General features: G+C 53.4%; 1 protein-coding gene across 1 annotated transcript; it reads left to right on the top strand.

The window, feature by feature from the left end:
- The first annotated feature begins 1,267 nt into the window (after positions 1-1,267).
- Positions 1,268-17,653, top strand: LOC103165266 (migration and invasion inhibitory protein). The gene is made up of 11 exons (XM_029065964.1): positions 1,268-1,434; positions 1,898-2,144; positions 6,146-6,367; positions 7,264-7,716; positions 10,299-10,419; positions 10,765-10,873; positions 11,373-11,437; positions 12,506-12,635; positions 13,844-13,940; positions 16,621-16,743; positions 17,227-17,653. Exons 1-11 carry the CDS (start codon positions 1,268-1,270, stop codon positions 17,344-17,346), a joined length of 1,854 nt encoding a protein of 617 aa, XP_028921797.1. The 3' UTR covers positions 17,347-17,653.
- Positions 17,654-19,500: the final 1,847 nt, after the last annotated feature.

The following is a 19,500-nucleotide window of genomic DNA, read 5'->3' as shown; positions in this document are numbered from 1 at the left end:
CGAGCCAACCCATGCTGGTGGGCGGGATTCCATCAGCTATGTGTGTGTATATATGTGCATATTTATAATTATAATTCTATTTATTTTTTATTAATAATGTATATGCATCTATAATTCTCTTTGTTTATAATAACGGTACCGATGCCTGTTTACGTGTTTTGCTGTCTGTCTTCCCCCTTCTAGACGGTGAGCCCATTGAGGCAGGGATTGTCTCTATCCATTGTTGAATTTAACTCTCTCAAGTGCTTAGTACAGTGCTCTGCACACAGTAAGCGCCCAATAAATATGGTTGAGTGAATGAATTCACTGGGGAGCAGCATGGCCTAGGGGCAAGAGCCCGGGCCCGGGAGTCAGAGGTCGTGGGTTCTAATCCCGCCTCCGCCACTCGTCTGCTCTGTGACCTTGGGCAAGTCACTTCACTTCTCTGGGCCTCAGTTGCCTTGTCGGTCAAATGGGGATGGAGACTGTGAGCCCCACGGGGGACAGCCTGCTGACCTTGTGTCTACCCAGCGCTTAGAACAGTGCTTGGCACATAGAAAGAGGCCGGGCTTGGGAGTCAGAGGTCACGGGTTCGAATCCTGGCTCTGCCACTTGTCAGCTGTGTGACTGTGGGCGAGTCGCTTCGCTTCTCCGGGCCTCAGTGGCCTCATCTGTAAAATGGGGATAATAATAATGGTGGTATTTAAGCGCTATGTGCAGAGCACTGTTCTAAGCGCCGGGGGAGAGACAGGGTCAATAGGTTGTCCCACGTGGGGCTCCCAGGCTTCATCCCCATTTTCCAGATGAGGTCACCGAGGCCCAGAGACGTGAAGCGACTCGCCCCCAGTCCCACGGCTGACAAGTGGCAGAGCCGGGATTCGAACCCGTGACCTCTGACTCCCAAGCCCGAGCTCTTTCCACTGAGCCACGCTGCTTCTCCAGGCCTCGGTGACCTCATCTGTCAAATGGGGATGAAGCCTGGGAGCCTCACGTGGGACAACCTGATGACCCTGTATCCCCCCCAGCGCTTAGAACAGTGCTCTGCGCATAGTAAGCGCTTAACAAATACCAAGATTATTATTATTAGTAAGCGCTTTAACGAATGCCATCATCATGATTATTACGAATGAATCGGCTGAGGGCTCAAAGGTCTAGACGGGTGCGTGGGTGGGGGAGGCGGCCAGGGCAGTTTCTGGGCACGTTAACGAAAATTCCCCTTTCCTAAGCGACGACGTTCGAGTACAACGCGGGGCCTTGGCTTTAAAGGTGTCTCCCACGCCAACAGAGCATGCGCGAGCAGCTGGGCGGCAAGACCCCGCCCCCAACCGCCCCCGACCAATCGGCAGCCGAGGAGAATCTCGGCCCCGCCCCTCCCCCCTCGCCCGACGAATGGAACGCGGAGCTGCGCTCTGACGAAGCCCCGCCCCTCACGCGACAAGCCAATCAGCAGTCGAGGTTGGTTTCAGACCGAAGGGAACGCGGCGCAGCACTCTGATGAAGCCCCGCCCCCGAGCGCGCCGGACCAATCGGCAGCCGAGGAGAGTCTTGGCCCCCGCCCCTCCACCTCTCCCGACGAATGGAAGGTGGCGCTGCACTCTGGTGGAGCCCCGCCCCCGAGCGCGGCAAGCCAATCGGCAGCCGAGGAGCGTCTAGGCCCCGCCCCTTTCAGACCGAAGGGAACGCGAGGACTTCACTTTAATGAAGCCCCGCCCCCGAGCGCAGCAAACCAATCGGCAGCCGAGGAGAGTCTAGGCCCCGCCCCTCCACCTCCCCCAACGAATGGAACGTGGCGCTGCACTCTGGTGAAGCCCCGCCCCCGAGCGCGGCAGCCAATCGGCAGCCGAGGAGAGCCTAGGCCCCTCCCCTTTCAGTCCGAAGGGAACGCGGGGCTGCACTCTGATGAAGCCCCGCCCCCTAGCGCGGCAGACCAATCGGCAGCCGCGAAGAATCTCGGCCCCGCCCCTCCACCTCTCCCGACGAATGGAACGCGGCGCTGCGCTCTATCGAAGCCCCGCCCCCGAGCGCGACAGACCAATCAGCAGCCGAGGAGAGGCTTGTGGGCCCCGCCCCCTGCTGGCCCAGGCTGGAGTGGCCGCGAGTCTTTGTCGGGTCCCGGGCGGTTGGAGCGGGCGACGCTTCGGCTTCTCCGGGCAACGCCGCCGCCGGTGAGTAATAATAATTATAATAATAATAATGCTGGTATTTGCTAAGCACTTACTATGTGCAAAGCACTGTTCTAAGCGCCGGGGGGATACAAGGTGAACAGGTTGCCCGCCCCCCCCCCCCCCCCGGGGCTCACAGTTTTTAAATGCCCATTTTCCAGATGAGGTCACTGAGGCCCAGACTTGCTGACTTGCTCACTGACTTGCCCAAAGTCCCACCGCTGGCAAGCGGCGGAGTGGGGATTCGAACCCATGACCTCTGACTCCCCAGTCCGGGCTCTTTCCACTTGGTCCGGCCTCCCAGCCGTCGACGCTGCTCTTAGTAATAATAATAATGGTATTTGCTACGCCCTTACTATGTGCCCAGCACTGTTCTAAGCGCTGGGGTAGATACAAGGTCTACAGTCTTCACCCCCATTTTCCAGATGAGGTCACTGAGGTCCAGAGAAGTGAAGTGACTTGCCCAAAGTCCCACAGCTGGCAAGCGGCGGAGCGGGGATTCGAACCCAAGACCTCTGACTCCCAAGCCCGGGCTCTTTCCACTGAGCCACGCCGCTTGGGCCGGGGGGAGCAGCGGGAGTTGGGGTTAAAATTCCAGGCCCCCGAACCCCTTCATGTGTCCTGGTCTCCCAGCCGCCGACGCTGCTCTTAATAATAATAATATAATAATGGTATTTGTTAAGCCCTTACTATGTGCCAAGCACTGTTCTAAGCGCTGGGATAGATACAAGGTCATCAGGGTGGCCCACGGTCTTCACCCCCATTTTACAGATGAGGTCACTGAGGCCCAGAGAAGCGAAGTGACTCGCCCAAGGTCCCACAGCAGACAAGTGGGGGAGCCGGAATTAGAACCCACGGCCTCTGATGCCCGAGCCCGGGCTCTTGGTGCTTAGCCAAGGTGCTTCTCTGCTCTTCTCAGAAAGCCTCTTATTAATAATAATAATAATAATAATGATGGTATTTGTTAAGCGATTACTGTGTGCCAAGCACTGTTCTAAGCACTGGGGTCATCAGGTCATCAGGGTGGCCCACGGGGGGTTCACAGTCTTAATCCCCATTTTACAGATGAGGGAACTGAGGCACAGAGAAGTGAAATGACTTGCCCAAAGTCACACAGCTGATAAGTGGAGGAGTGGGGATTAGAACTCACGACCTGTGACTCCCAAGCCCGGGCTCTTTCCGCTAAGCCACAGTGCTTCTCTTCTCGCTAACCCTTGGCCAGCTCCCCCGGACCCCGGCCTCCTCCTTTCACTTTCTCTTTGTCGGCGCTTCCTGCCCGCGGGACCCGTTGGCTCGGGCAGGTTTCACTCCCGACCTCCTTCGTCCCTGTTCCCTTTTTCCTCTCCTCCCCTCTGGAGAGAAGTGATTGAAAGCCGCAACTGCCATGTGCCCTTTGTCACACCTCCGCGCCCCCCCCCCCCCCCCCCCCCCCCCGGGCCTAGCCTGCTGTACCCAAACTCCAACGGCGGTCGACAAGGGGGAAACTGAGGCACAGAGAGGGTGGGTACAGCCTTGGAGAGGGGGCCAGAGCCCCCTTTCACTGACCAGCCATTAGCCCGGTGCAACCTGAACCCGGGGCCTCGGTAGCACAGGCCATTTTGACCTTCAGCAGGACCGGTCCAAGTCGGGCTGGAGCGGCTTCTCATCCTGCCATAGTTTGATGATGTTAATAATAATAATAATTGTGGTGTTAAGCACTTACCGTGTGGCAAGCACTGTACTAAGCACTGGAGTGGGTACAAGGAAATCGGGTTGGATACAGTCCCTGTCCCATATGGGGCTCACAGTCTCCCCTTTTACAGATGAGGTAACTGAGGCCCAGAGAAGTGAAGTGGCGTGCCCAAGGTCACACAGCAGATAAGCGATGGAGGTGGAATTAGAACCCAGGACCTGCTGATTTCCAGGCCCGTGCTCTATCCACTCCACCATGCTGCTTATCCAAACTCTCCACGCCTCAGCTTCCTGTCTGGCTTTTGATTCCAGGGGGGGAAAGCTATATTTGTGATCTTTCACGATACTCAGGAATATTTCATGATAAATGCTTCTAAGCCTGTCATTTCTCTCTTCACCGTTTCACTACTCCAATGTACTTCAAGGACATTTAAGGCCTCTTCCAAAAAGGCAGTTAAGCCTGCCGGACAGTTAAGCCATGGCCTAGAGGAAAGCAGGCTGGGCTGAGGGTCAAGACCCGAGTTCTAGTCCTTTGCTTCTGAGACTCAGTTTCCCCAGTGGCAAAAATGAAAACGGTGATCCTGAGCCCTTCCTACCTCAAGGGGACCAGGAAGGATGAGTGAGATAAGAGAAGCGTCAGGGTTTTGTAAGTTCAAGGCATTGTTTATGTTAACATGCACAGTGCTCGGGATTTGGGATCTCAGACCTTTATCTCAGCTTGGGTCCCGGAGATTTCCCAGAACCCCAGCACCACCCATTTTTGCTGTTTTTTGGGATTAAACTATATACTCAGACACTCTTCCCATTACCAGCCCCACACAGGGATGGTTTCTTCTAACTTTATTGCTTGATACTCTTCCAAGCATTTAGTACAGAGAAGCAGCGTGGCTCAGGGGAAGGAGCACGGGCTTAGGAGTCAGAAGTCGTGGGTTCTAATCCCGGCTCCGCCACCCGTCAGCTGTGTGACTTTGGGCAAGTCACTTCACTTCTCAGTGCCTCAGTTACCTCATCTGTAAAGTGGGGTTTGAGACTGTGAACCTCACGTGGTAGATACCCTGTATCTACCCCAGCGCTGAGAACAGTGCAGTTTCCTACAGAAACGCCCTGGGCATGTCACTCCCCTCCTCAAAAACCTCCGGTTGTTGCCTTTCAACCTCTGCATGAAACAAAAACTCCTCACTCTGGGCTTCAAGGCTCTCCATCACCTTGCCGCCTCCTACCTCACCTCCCTTCTCTATTTCTACTGCCCACCCCGCACGGTCTGCTCCTCTGCCACTCACCTCCTCACCCTCCCCCGTTCATGCCTATCCCGCCGTCGACCTCTGGCCCGCATCCTATCGCGGTCCTGGAATGTCCTCCCTCCTCACCTCCGCCAAACTAACTCTCTTCCCCTCTTCAAAGCCCTACTGAGAGCTCACCTCCTCCAAGAGGCCTTCCCAGACTGAGCCCCCCTTTTCCCTCTGCTCCCCCTCCACCCTCTACTCCTCCCCCCCCCCCGCTTCCCCTTAGCGCTGTGCTCATTTGTATATTTTATTTATTACCCTATTTATTTTGTTAATGAGGTATACATCCCCTTGATTCTATTTATTTGAGAGTATCCTCCCCAGTGCTTGAAACAGTGCTTCGCACATAGTAAACGCTTAACAAGTGCCATCATTATTATTATTATTATTAATCGTGATAATGTTGTCTTGTTTTTGTTTTGCTCTGTTTTGCTCTGCTGTCTGTGTCCCCCAATTAGACTGTGAGCCCGTCATTGGGCAGGAACAGTCTCTATCTGTTGCCGAATTGTCCATTCCAACCGCTTAGTACAGTGCTCTGCACATAGTAATTGCTCAATAAATACTATTGAATGAACGAACGAATGAACAGTGCTTGGCACATAGTAAGCGCTTAATGCATGCCAATATTATTACAGAGCTCTGCACACTGTAAATGCTTAATAAATACCACTGATTGATTGGGTGACGGGGAAGCAGCTGGGTGGGCCCTGAAGGGTGGAGGCAGAATAGTAGCAGGGGTGGAGCTGTGGTTGTACCAGGGTCAAAAGAGGCTACTTTTGTCCCTCTACTTGCCCCTTTCGCAGAGAGGCCCAGTGGACCCGGTTTACTACCGGGGAAGGGGCACACTTCTCTTATATCACTCATCCTTCCAGTTCCCTGTGAGGTAGAAAGGGCCCAGGATCACCGTCTTCTTTTTTGCCATTGGGGAAACCGAGACTCAGAAGCAAAGGACTAGAACTCAGGCCTTGCCCCTCAGCCCAGCGTGCTTTCCTCTAGGCCGTGCCCTGTCCGGCAGGCACCCGTTTCTGCCCTCACCCTATTTCCTCACAGGAAGCCAAGTGTTCCTCTGAGATGCTGGAGTCGGAGCAGCTGGCCAGGTTGCGCCGGGCCAACCAAGACCTCCTGCGGCAGCTCTGGATGAAACAGGAAGAGATCCGAAAACAGGTTCTTAGAAACCGGGAGCCTTCCGAGAAGCCCCCGGGGCTCGGGAATCTCCGGGAACAAACCGCCTCCCCCGAGGAGCGGCGTCTTCCGGATCCTCCGAGGAAAGAGGTGGGAAATTCCCCGCATTACTTGCTCACTGGAATCTTGGCCTGGGAAACGGCGGCAGGGGCCTCTGGGGGTATCCCGGGGTGTCCCAGGGCAAGCTAGGCCAGGATCCAGCCAGAGTCGGGCGCAGGAGGGCAAGTGTCAGGCCCGCTATCTGGAGTCCCAAATGCAGCCGCCTTTCCAGGTGCTGCCTCATCTCCCATAGCGTTCCTTGAGGCTCACACTGATATTTGAGAACTGAATTTAAACTTCCTCTGTGGAGGAGTAGAGGCTAGAGCCCTCGCACAGAGAGCCCGAGGCTCACGTTCTTTTTCTGCCCATGTTCTTGTATTGCTGTGGTCCTTCAAGTCCATATAACGAGGAGAATAATTTTGTGAAGAGGCCTGTGACTGAGTTGGTTAAAGCACTTTGAGGTTGTCGGCAAGTGGCCCTAGAGAAACCCAGGGGAGTGTTTCTGCTGTCAGCCTTGGGTGCTTATGTGGTTTTCGCTTCTACCATTTCTGGGTTGGGAAAATGGCAGCGTCCTCTGATAGCCATCGCCACCATCCCACTGAGCCTCCCCGGAGCCTCTCTCTCTCTGCTCACATGTCCCCCTCATCTGTCGTGGAACCCCCCCCACCCTTCTTTTCTCCTCCCCAGGGGTTGGAATCCCTTCCCCTGCAGAGGCTTCTGTGGAGCATCTGCGGATGGCATTAGATCGTAAGCTCCTCGAGGGCAGGACCCAGTTCTACGCTTTACCGCGTACTCCTAGGTGGCTGTTAGAGAACGAGCTCTCAGGTGACCGGCGAGGCGTGGACACATGAGGCCTGACCTGAGGATTGTGGGGACGGGGCTCTGAAGCCAATCCTTCCCCAGTCAGGGTGAGCAATAGCTCTGCTGCTTCTGCTTGTTTGTTCCAGAAGGAGAATGGGATCCGGAGGACCAAGGATGCGGCCACTGTGGTCTCCATGGAACCGGGTACCCAGACGGCCCGGATTCTCCTCTGCTCTCCTCCTAGGTGCTCCTGGCAGGACGGAAAAGGGGAACGACGGGAGCGGAAGCCCAGTGGCTCCGATCCAGACCACACCGGGCCTGAGCCGAGCAGAGCACCTGCCCCCCGGGGCAGGCAGAGCAAGCCCCGTGGAGATGGGGCAGTTCGGAGCAGCGGCTGCCCTGAGAGTCTGCTCGTGCGGGCCAAGTCCCGACCACCGGCCTCTGGAGAGAGCGGGAGGCCCCCGTTGGGGTCCTGTTCAGCTCTCCAGAAAACTCCCCCGGAGGCAGGGGACCCAGGACACAGGCTGAACCCTGGCGGATGCCAAGAAGCCAGGCCACTGAAGTCCATCCTGGTGACCCCGCAGACTAAGGATTCCAAGGTGACTGGATCGGAGCACCGTGACGACATGGGGACCGGGCTGGGGAGGGGGGAAAAGGGAGTGTTTGGACTCAGAATTATAAGATGGTTTTTGACATTTTTTTCCTTAAATCCATCTAACCCTATCATGATCAGGAAGGTTAATGGGCTGCAATCAGCCAGGCCCATTCTGCGCAGAACAGCAGCGTGGCTCAGTGGAAAGAGCCCGGGCTTGGGAGTCAGAGGTCATGGGTTCGAATCCCTGCTCTGCCACTTGTCAGCTGTGTGACTGTGGGCAAGTCACTTAACTTCTCTGTGCCTCAGTTACCTCATCTGTAAAATGGGGATTAACTGTGAGCCACACGTGGGACAACCTGATGACCCTGTATCTACCCCAGCGCTTAGAACAGTGCTCTGCACATAGTAGGCGCTTAACAAATACCGACATTATTATTACCTGCTGCCGTTGTCTTTGGCAATGGCCCGCCATAATTTCCACAACTGACACTTTATTGTTGCTGCCTGGAATGCGGTTGAACCATGTGGATTCCCAAAAGGCCCCAACCCTAACTAAAAGGTGGCTGCTTGGACTGGTCAGGTGGAGGGAAAATCACCCTCTTTTCTTCAGGGACCAATCTCCTTTAGTGGGAGGGGGCTGTTCCCTGCCTCTTCCCATCAGGAATTTAGTCCCCTGTGGTCCATCCTGACCCCCGGGACTTTAAGCTCCTCTGCCACCTTTTCAGTGTCCCTTTGCAAGTCCCCCAGTACCACTCTAGGCTTCAAGGCTCTCCATCACCTTGCCCCCTCCTACCTTTCCTCCCTTATCTCTTTCCACTGCCCATCCTGCACGCTCCGCTCCTCTGCCGCCCACCTCCTCACCGTCCCCCGTTCTCACTTATCCCGCCGTCAACCCCTGGGCCACGGCCTCCCAACGTCCCGGAACGCCCTCCCTCCTCACCTCAGCCAAACTCATTCTCTTCCCCTCTTCAAAACCCTACTTAAAACTCACCTCCTCCAAGAGGCCTTCCCAGACTGAGCTCCCCTTTTCCCTCTGCTCCCTCTACCCCCGCTTCACATCTCCGCAGCTAAACCCTCTTCTCCCCCCTTTCCCTCTGCTCCTCTCCCTCCCCATCCCCTCAGCACTGGACTCGTTCACTCAACTGTATATATTTTCATTACCCTATTTATTTTGTTAATGAGATGTACAGCACCGTGATTCTATTTATTGAGGAGCAGCGTGGCTCAGTGGAAAGAGCCCGGGCTTTGGAGTCAGAGGTCATGAGTTCGAATCCCAGCTCTGCCACTTGTCAGCTGTGTGACTGTGGGCAAGTCACTTAACTTCTCTGTGCCTCAGTTACCTCATCTGTAAAATGGGGATTAAGAGTGTGAGCCCCACGTGGGACATCCTGATTCCCCTGTGTCTACCCTAGTGCTTAGAACAGTGCTTGGCACATAGTAAGCGCTTAACAAATACCAACATTATTATTTGCTATTGTTTTAATGAGATGTTCATCTCCTTGATTCTATTTATTGCTATTGTTCTTGTCTGTCCGTCTCCCCTGATTAGACTGTAAGCCCGTCAAAGGGCAGGGACTCTATGTAACTGATTTGTACATTCCAAGCGCTTAGTACAGTGCTCTGCACATAGTAAGTGCTCAATAAATACTGTTGAATGAATGAATGAATAATAATTGTGGTATTTGTTAAGCGCTTATTATGTGCCAACCACTGGTCAAAGTGCTGGGGTAGTTACAAGATAATCAGGTTGTCTCATATGGGGCTCACAGTCTTCATCTCCATTTTACAGATGAGGTACCTGAGGCAGAGAGAAGTTAAATAGTTTGCCCAAGGTCACAGAGCAGACAAGTGGGGGAGCCAGGATTAGAACCCATGTCCTCTGACTTCCAAGCCCATGCTCTTTCCACTAAGCCATACTGTTTTTCTGGTATTTATTGAGCATCCACTGGGTGTAGTGTATCATACTGTAAGCACTTAGGAAATGCCAACAGAAAGAAATAACCCATCATTCCCTTCCTTCAAGGAGCTTCCACTGACTCCTATCCACTGGTGGCTCTCATGCTCCTCTGCTTCACGTTTCCTGCCTCATGTGCTTCCTAGAAGCTCTCCCGCCGTCCCAAAGTGAGGGGTCTCTTTTCTCCCTCCCAGGCTTGGGGTTCCCAGGTCCTCGGAGTAATTGGACCACCCTGCTGGGCGACTCTTCTCAAGTTGCAGGGGTCCCAGGGGAACTCCCCCAGGTGAACCAGACAGATTAGAAAGATAGAAGGCGGAGGTGAGGGCTGGGCAGAAGCAGGCAGGACCCTAGAGAGTCCCCTTAGCCCCCCAACCTCTGGCTGTACCGGCTCTGCCTACTGTCCGCTGTGTGACCTTGGGCAAGTTGTTTCACTTCTCTGGGGCTCAATTCCCTCAATGGCAAAATGAGGATTCAACACACCAACTCCCTCGATTGATGGATCTCTCCTACTTAGACTTTGGCATGTGACAACTGATGATTTTGTATTTGCTCCAGCACTTAGTACAGTGCTTGGCACTCAGTAAGCCCTTAACAAATACCACAATCATTGTTATTTTTATTACCTCCTGCAGAAAGAACCCTCCCGGGTGGCCTTCCGGATGAACCCTGAGGAGTTCGCAGACCCCGAGGAGTTCACGGTCCCTGAGGACAGCTGGCCGCTGAGGCCTTATCTAGGCTATGATTGGATTGCAGGTGAGCACTCCTTCCTACCCCACAGTCTTGGGGTCTCCATCTTGGCTTCTATCCTGCTTCCTGCCCCACTTCTTCCCCCCACCTCACTCTGGGGGGAGGGCAGGGCACGGAATGGCCCAGAGTGGCTGTGGGAAGCCTGGCAGAGGTTGAGGCAATACCTTAGGCAGACTGGGCAGAGGGGACCAGGTGCCGACTGGGGTCTGGGGGGGTCTGGTAAAACCCCATCTTGCCCCCACCTGGGGTGGGACTGTCCAGAGGGGCAGGTAGGAGGGCGTCTGAGGTCCCTTTTCCTAGGGTCGTCCTGCTTCGATCTGGACCAACTTCCTCTTCCCTCATCACCCCCAGGTCTGCTCGACCTGGACTCGTCCATCAGCGAGAAGTCCGAGCAGTTCTTCTCCGAGCTGCACGAGTTCCGACAGGCCAATAAGGAGGAGTGTGTCTACGCAGGCCCAGAGTGAGCGGGAGGCGGGGATGGGGAGTGGGGCTGTGAAGCTGGCAAGAGAACCAGACCCCCTGGGAGGAGAGGAGGTGTGGCTCGGGCGAACCCTGGGGAGGCACAGGTGAGAGTGGCTGTCATGCCTCCTGATCCCAGGAAAGAGGGTCTGGACCTCCCGTTCCTGCCTTTTTTGCAGCCGAGGGGAAAACTCCACCTCTGTCACCTCTGCCACGGACCAGTGAGGAGATCGCCCACTTCCCTGGGTGGGAATATGGGCGGAGAGAGGGATCTGGTCCTGGAAGCAGTCCATGCGGCACCCATTAAACTGTAACTAGCGATTAGATCCGTGCTGGGCACGGGCTAGCCAAGATGGCCACAGTCCCCTGAAACCAGACCCACTTAATCCCCCAGCTTGCAACTTTAGAGCAGCCGCTTTCTCAGGTCAGCACCTCTCGGTGGGGGGCAGCTGAGCCCCTCCTGCCGTCCTCCAACAGTCCGCAATCACTCTGGTCCGCAGGCAGAGTCCTCTGGACATCTCCATCGCCGGGACCGAAGAGGAGCCGACTCCTGGATCCCATCAGTGTGAGTTCTGTCGGTGGGGGAGGGCAGTGGGAGGGGACGTGAAGCAGAGACTCACCGAGGAGTCTCGGTGTGTGGGTCCAGCCCCAGGGCAGACCTGAGCGCCGTGAATCGGCACCTTTCCTGCAGAGCCAGACAAGTCCCGCTTCGATCTGACTGGGCCGGGCCTCAGAGGGAACAGAGCGAGGTGGACGGCAGCCCCGAGGAGAAGCCTGGACAGCGGGGTTGTACACCAGCATGGGGCGGGAGACTGGGGGAAAGCCTGCTAGATTGATTTGCTACGGCCTCACATTAAGAGGACACCGACGCCCCGCCCTCTCCGAGCAGAGGTCTCGGGTGGATGAGTCAAATAGCCTGATGTCCCGATCACCTCAAAGCTCTTTCTGGTCTCATTCCTAAAATTGGTGCTAGGGAGGGTTGTCTCTGTCCAAAACAGAGGAATCTGAGGTTCAGAGGGGAAAAGTGACATGCCCAAGGTCATACGGCAAGTTGGCCCATTAATGGATCTTGATTTCTCATTTGATTGGGATGTATGTGTGTGTGTCTGTCTAACCTGAGGAGAATAATAATAATAATATTGGTATTTGTTAAGCGCTTACTATGTGCAGAGCACTGTTCTAAGCGCTGGGGTAGACACAGGGGAATCAGGTTGTCCCATGTGGGGCTCACAGTCTTAATCCCCATTTCACAGATGAGGTAACTGAGGCACAGAGAAGTTAAGTGACTTGCCCACAGTCACACAGCTGACAGGTGACAGAGCCGGGATTCGAACCCATGACCTCTGACTCTTTCCACTGAGCCTTAAATGGCTAACTCCTTGAGGGCAATGACGGTGTGTTCTTTTGCATGTTCCCAAGAGGCTAGTCCAGGGCTTTGCTCCCACTATGTGCCCATTGCTCAGAGAGCCTGCTCCATACATTCAAAACGGTGCTCAGAGATCCCACTCTGTGTCTGCGAGGTTCTACAGACAGTGAGAGAGAGAGAGATGAAGTGTTTTTTTTGTTTGTTTTATCCCTCGGAGCTGAGGGAGCTCAGGGTGCCTTTGGAAGTAAGTCTCTCTTGATCTGGCAGGTATCCACTGTTACAAGGTGAATCAGCGTCTCTTTCCAGTGCCGATACATCCCGAGGCCTCCTGTCCCGTCTGCAAAACCCCCAGAGCCCAGCGGCCCCCTGAGACTCTGGAGGACCCTGCTTACATCAGGTCTGTGCTGGGGAAAGGGGCTGTGGGCGTGGCAGTGAGAAGCTGAACTCGTTGGGAAGGCGGGAGGGATGGGGACGGTAAGGGCTCGAGGGGTGGGCCACCAAATGTGAAAAGTCCTGGCAGGGGTCTCGCTGGCCTCCTCTCTCCTCTCGGCAGTGGGTGCCAGGCACCCGCCTTCTTCACCGTGCACCAGACTTAGTCACCCACGTCGTAGGTGAGGGCCCACCAGTGTCTGCTGGCCTACTTGCTTCATGGGGAGCTGGGCCTTTGGGGAGAGGGGAGAGCAGGCAAGGGAGAGGTTTGTAACGATCATAATTATGGTATTTGTTAAGGGCTTACTACGTGCCAAGCACTGTTCTAAACACCGGGGTAGGTACAAGGTAATCAGGTTGGACACAGTCCTTGCCCCACACGGGGCTCACGGTCTTAATTCCCATTTTACAGATGAAGTAACTGAGGCACCGAGAAGTGAAGTGAGTTGCCCAAGTTTACATAGCAGACAGGTGGTGGAGCCGGGATTAATAATAATGTTGGTATTTGTTAAGCGCTTACTATGTGCAGAGCACTATTCTAAGCGCTGGGGTAGATACAGGATAATCAGGTTGTCCCACGGGAGGCTCACAGTTAATCCCCATTTTCCAGATGAGGGAACTGAGGCACAGAGAATTTAAGTGACTTGCCCACAGTCACACAGCTGACAAGTGGCAGAGCGGGGATTCGAACCCATGACCTCTGACTCCCAAGCCCGGGCTCTTTCCACTGAGCCACGCTGCTTCTCTATAGCCATGCTGCTTCTCTGTGTGACCTTCTGAGTCCAAGACCACTATGCCATGGTGCTTCTGTGACCCTCAGATAGAAAGGCAGCAGTCAAAAAAACTCAAAACTCAGACCTCCAGTTCCCAGGTGCAAATTCTCATCGGAGTCATTTCTCTGGTACTCATATGCAGTAAGCACTCGACAAATCCCCGTGATCGATGGCTCTCATTTCTTTCTGGTTAAAAAGGACCTAATAATGCCCCCCACCCCCAACACATAACCAGTGGTGGGGGGTCCTTTCTCCAAAGTTTGTACAATGCGATTTCCTTTAATGTCAGTGTGTGTCGGGGTGGTGGGGGTCAGGGCGGCGGAGGGCACTGGGATGATCATTCCATTTACCGAGGAGAAAATTAAAGCCGAGAGACTTCCCCCCCCGTCCCCGTCTCCCCCAGGGTGACCATTCCCCGCTCCACCTTCCTGGCTCCCCACCGCTACCACGTGCATCGTCGCAAGAGCTTCGAGGCCACGGACACTCTGGCTCTGCCGTCGGTGAGTCGCTTTCCGTTGACAGGGCGCCAGTCCTCTCCTTTCCCCACTAAATCGAGATCCTGACTTGGCCCCCAAGTGCCACTTATTCCTGGAAAGAGGATGCCCTACCCCAACTCCTGCCAGAGGACTGAAAGGGTGTCAGAAGTACTCTAATTCCCCTGATGCTCAAGCCTTTCCCCTTGACTTTAGCAATCAATCAGTAGTGTTTATCGAGCAACACCTGATCAATCAATCAGTAGTGTTTATCGAGCAACACCTGATCTTTGTACTAAGTGCATGGGAGAGACAGTACAACAGAATCAGCAGACACGTCCCCTGCCCACAACCAGCTTACAGTCTAGAGGGGAAGGCAGACATTAAATAAAATGTTTAAAATCCGCCTTTTCCTCTCCATCCAAACTGCTACCTCATTAATCCAAACCCTTATTCTATCCCACCTGGATTACCCTATCAGCCTCCCTGCTGACCTCCCTCCTGTCTCTTCTCCCTCCAGTTCATATTTGACTCAGCCGCCTGGATCATTTTTCTACAAAAATATTCAGTCCACGTTTCCCCACTCAAGAATCTCTAGTAGTTGCCCATCCACCTCCACATCAAGTAGAAACTGCTTACTGTTGGCTTTAAAGCACTTAATCACCTTGCCCCTTCCTATCTCACCTTGTTACTCTTCTATTACAACCCAGCCCGCACATTTCATTGCTTTAATACCAAGCTACTCAACCTAAATCTCATCTATCTCGCCACTGACCTCTTGCCCACCTCCTGCTTCTGGCCTGGAACACCCTCCCTTTTCAGATCTTCCAGACAATCCCACCTTCAAAGCCATACTGAAGGCTCCTCCAAGAGTCCTTCCCTGACTAAGCCCTCATTTCCTCTTTTCCCACTCCCTCTGCGTCACCCTGACTTGCTCTCTTTATTCACCACCCCCTCACCAGCCCCACGGCATTTATTTACATATCTGTAGTTTATTTATATTAAGGTCTGTCTTCACCTTGAGACTGTAAGCTTGTTGTGGCCAGGGAATGTGTCTATTATATTGCGCTATACTTTCCCAAGCATTTAGTACAGTGCTCTGAACACAGTAAGTGCTCAATAAATACAATTGACTGAGCTATGTCTTTCCAGCCTCACATTTTCAGGCTTCCATGAGAGGCACTGTAAAGATAATGTAGAGATTTTAGTGAGTAAGCGCTTATTATGGGCCATGCACTGTCCTAAGCAGTGGGGTAGATCAGATAAGAGACAGTCCCATAGAGGACAGGCTGAGGGGGAGGGAGGTATTTTGTTTCCATCTTGTAGAGGAGAAAATAGATACAGACAGGTTAATAATAATAATGATAATGTTGGTATTTGTTAAGTGCTTACTATGTGCAGAGAACTGTTCGAAGCACTGGGGTAGATACAGGGTAATCAGGTTGTCCACATGAGGCTCACAATCTTTCATCCCAGGGGGTCAGACATCAAGCAGTTTGGCCACAGCCTCCCAGCAGGCCAGTGGAAGAGCTGGGATTATATCCCGGCTAGACTACTGTGTCAGCCTTCTCTCTGACCTCCCTTCCTCCTCTCTCGCCCCGCTCCGGTCTATTCTTCACTCCGCTGCCCGGCTCATCTTCCTGCAGAAACGATCTGGGCATGTCACTCCCCTTCTTAAACAACTCCAGTGGTTGCCTATCGACCTCCGCTCCAAACAAAAACTCCTCACTCTAGGCTTCGAGGCTCTCCATCACCTTGCCCCTTCCTACCTCTCCTCCCTTCTCTCTTTCTACCGCCCACCCCGCACGCTCCGCTCCTCCGCCGCCCACCTCCTCACCGTCCCTCGGTCTCGCCTATCCCGCCGTCGACCCCCGGGTCACGTCCTCCCGCGGTCCTGGAACGCCCTCCCTCCTCACCTCCGCCAAACTGATTCTCTTTCCCTCTTCAAAACCCTACTTAAAAATCACCTCCTCCAAGAGGCGTTCCCAGACTGAGCTCCTCTTCCCCCTCTACTCCCTCTGCCATCCCCCCTTTACCTCTCCGCAGCTAAAGCCTCATTTTCCCCTTTTCCCTCTGCTCCTCCACCTCTCCCTTCCCATCCCCACAGCACTGTACGCGTCTGCTCAACTGTATATATTTTCGTTACCCTATTTATTTTGTTAATGAATTGTACATCGCCTTGATTCTATTTAGTCGCCATTGTTTTTACGAGATGTTCTTCCCCTTGACGCTGTTTATTGCCATTGTTCTTGTCTGTCCGTCTCCCGCGATTAGACTGTAAGCCCGTCAAACGGCAGGGACTGTCTCTATCTGTTGCTGACTTGTTCATCCCAAGCGCTTAGTACAGTGCTCTGCACATAGTAAGCGCTCAATAAATACTATTGAATGAATGAATTAGAACCCAGGTCTCCTGCTCTTTCCAGTAAGCTACACTGACTCCCAGCTCCAGAAGGGCCAAGGCTTCCAGGAAGCAGGGCAGAAGGCTCTAGGATGAGAACAGAAATGGGGACCAGGAGGGAGCCAAGGTTTGGGGAGGGGAGAGCGAGAATTCTTTTCTGTTTCTGAATTCAGGAAGGAGCATCAGCTAGGAGCTGGGACCCCGGGGACCCCTCACTCCCCTCCCCAGCATTGGAGCCAGTGTCTTTCTGGGAGTGTTGAGGGAGGTGGGGAGGGGGATTTGGCTCATTTAACCCATGGCTCTCCACAGCACTGCCAGTTGGGCTGGGAGAACGGCGTGCCTTTGGGCAGCTCCACCCTCAGCAGCCTAGATCTGTGGGCTGCCCTGGACCCCTCGGCCACAAGCAAGAAGCCCCCAGACCCTTCTCACCCGGTAAGGCCAAGCCCTGCAGCTCATCCCCAGCCACCAACCTGGACTCCTCAGGAGGAGGCCTCATCATGACAAGGGCAGTATTCGTTAAGCACTTACTGCGTGCCTGGCATTGTACTAAGCACTGGGCTGGATCCAAGCAAATCTGGTTGGACACAGTCCCTCTCCCATGTGAGGGCTCACAGTCTCAATCCCCATTTTCCAGATAAGGGAACTGAGGCCTAGAGAGGTGAAGTCACTTGTTCCAGGCCACACAGTAGACAAGTGGCAGAGCTGGAATTAGAACCCGTGACCTCTTGACTCCCAAGCCCATGTTTTATCCCCTACACCATGCTCCTTTCCTGTCTCCGGGAACCCTGGAGGAGGCTGGCACCTCTGCCCAGCCGCCAGCCCAATCCGGCAGCACAGCCGCCAGAGGGGCCATGGAGGGAGGAGGGAGGGGGCAGGTGGGGAGGCCTCACTGTGACTTCTGTGTTGATTTTGCAGAGCCTAGCAGCATCCAGAATGGTGGGCGGCAACAGGTCAGACCAGCTCCTCGCCCCGGCCCAGCTGAGCAGTGCGGCGCGGTTCTGGAGAGGGGGCCTGGACCCTCCTCCCCTAACCTGAGCACTGATGTCCTCCCAGCCGGAACAGGAACCCGGCGCTAGGAGTGACCCCTGCGCCCCAGCTTTCCGCTATCCCCCTCTCCGCTGCGGTTCTCCCAGCAGAATCCAGTACCCCGACGGGGAAGAGCATTGACTGGAACCTCTGCTCTGCCTGGCCCTACGGCTCCTCCACCCCTCTTCCACTGAATGGGTGCCACCCCAGGAGATGAACCCTCTGGAGCTGCTGGAATTGACTTTGAGGTGAAGGGGCAGAAGGCGTGTTGTTTTTAAAAATAAAGTCGGTGCCAGCCGGGCCCCTTGTTTACTGATGTTGGCAATGGTCTAGTCCCCCTAAGTCAGCAATATGTGGTCATGTTCTTGCCTCAGTGGAAAGTCATCAATTAATCCATCAGTGCTCTTTATTGAGCACTTACTGAGGACTAAGTACGTGCAAGAAGCAGCGTGACCTTATGGAAAGAGTACGGGGGCCTGGGAGTTGGAGGACCTGGGTTTTAATCCTTGCTCTGCCACTTGTCTGCTGAGTGACCTTGGGTAAGTCACTTAACTTCTCTGTGCCTCAGTTCCCTCATCTGCAAAACAGGTGTTCAATATCTGTTCTCCCTCCAACTTAGACTGAGCCCCATGTGGGCTCTGATTATCTTGTATCTACCCCTGTGCTTAGTACAGTGCTTGGCACATAGTAAGTGTTTAACAAATACACTGTTATTATTATTGTTTTTATTATTATTACAGTACCACGTGCTTGAGAGAGTACAACTCTAACAAGACATGTTCCTTGTACTTAGGGAGCTTACAGGAACTCCCTGGGGGAGTTTAATGTGGGAGACAAACACTAATCGTTTCCAAATAATGAAAGCAGGAGGAAGAAGTAGATGGCAGGATGGAGAAGAAAATGTATCAGAATGAAATAGCTGGGTAATGAGTTGAATGTAAGAATCCATATTTGAGAAAGATATACCTATATACGTACATGAGAGTAAAATCCGAAAGTGCTAAGAATAAGGTTCAGAGTGATATGACTGGTGTGTGGAGAATTGGGAAAGGCTTTCTGGATGCGGTGGATTTCAGTATGTTTTTGAAGATGGGGTTGAACTGTAATCTGCCTGATCTTTAGAGGGAGGCAGTTTGAGGCTGGATGAACACTGTATGTTGGGCGGCGGGGGGGGGGGGGGGGGCGGGCAGCTGAGTATGCTCTGGGAAGGAGCCAAGATGAAGAGAGCCTTTATGTAAGATGGAGAAATCTCGGGGAGGTCGTTGAAGCTGGGATCTGAATTCATCACCTTGACAAAAACACCTCTTGGAAAATACTTTTACCCTAGAAAGTGGCCCTGGCTCAATAGAGTGAGTTAAGGATTTGGGGGGGTCTTTTTGGAGAATTTTTCATCTTAAAAATCCACGTGGGGACCCAAACCTGCTGTTAAACCCCACCCTTGTGTTCGGGGGGGCCTCTGAACCCACCTACAAACCTGACATCAACATATATGGATGACATATGTGGATCGATATGCCACATTTCCACCTCCAAAGAGCTTCCTGACCATCCTGCCATCTGGTAGGACCTCAGGGATCAGGCTACTAACTTCCCCTGCCAGTGGCTGGCCATCAGGTAAGGTGTTTGGACCAATCAAAAGGCACACTTGAGAATCTGCAGCAAAAATTCCCTGGAGCCCTCAACCTAATGTTTTTCAGCCTCTCTCTGCCGAGTTGAGATAAATACTTGTTTTGCCTCTCGTTGTACAAAGGGAATGTGTCTGTTTATTGTTATATTGTACTCTCCCAAGCGCTTAGTACGGTGCTCTGCACATAATGAGCTCTCAATAAATACAATTGAATGAATGAATTACTGTAAACTCATTATGGGAAGACAAGATCTCTACCATCTCTTGCATTACACTCTCCTAACAATTTAGTACAGTTCTCTGCCTACAGTAAATGGTCAGTGAATACAATTGATTGATTGAACTGCTCCCTCTCCCAGTAACTAGTTAGTAAATAGTTCTGACTACCACAGAAGGCATTTGGTGTGAACGGTATCTTGGCATTTTTCCAGCCAGGACTGATTTAACCCTTCCCGCCCCTCCCGGAATATGCAAAGTCAATAATCGCCTACAAGTAATAGTAGTAATATTAATTTGTTAGGGTCTTACCGTGTGCA

The sequence above is a fragment of the Ornithorhynchus anatinus genome, chromosome 5 (assembly GCF_004115215.2).
Source record: "Ornithorhynchus anatinus isolate Pmale09 chromosome 5, mOrnAna1.pri.v4, whole genome shotgun sequence".
NCBI classification, from domain to species: Eukaryota; Metazoa; Chordata; class Mammalia; order Monotremata; family Ornithorhynchidae; genus Ornithorhynchus; species Ornithorhynchus anatinus.
This window is presented reverse-complemented; position numbering and strand designations above follow the sequence as displayed.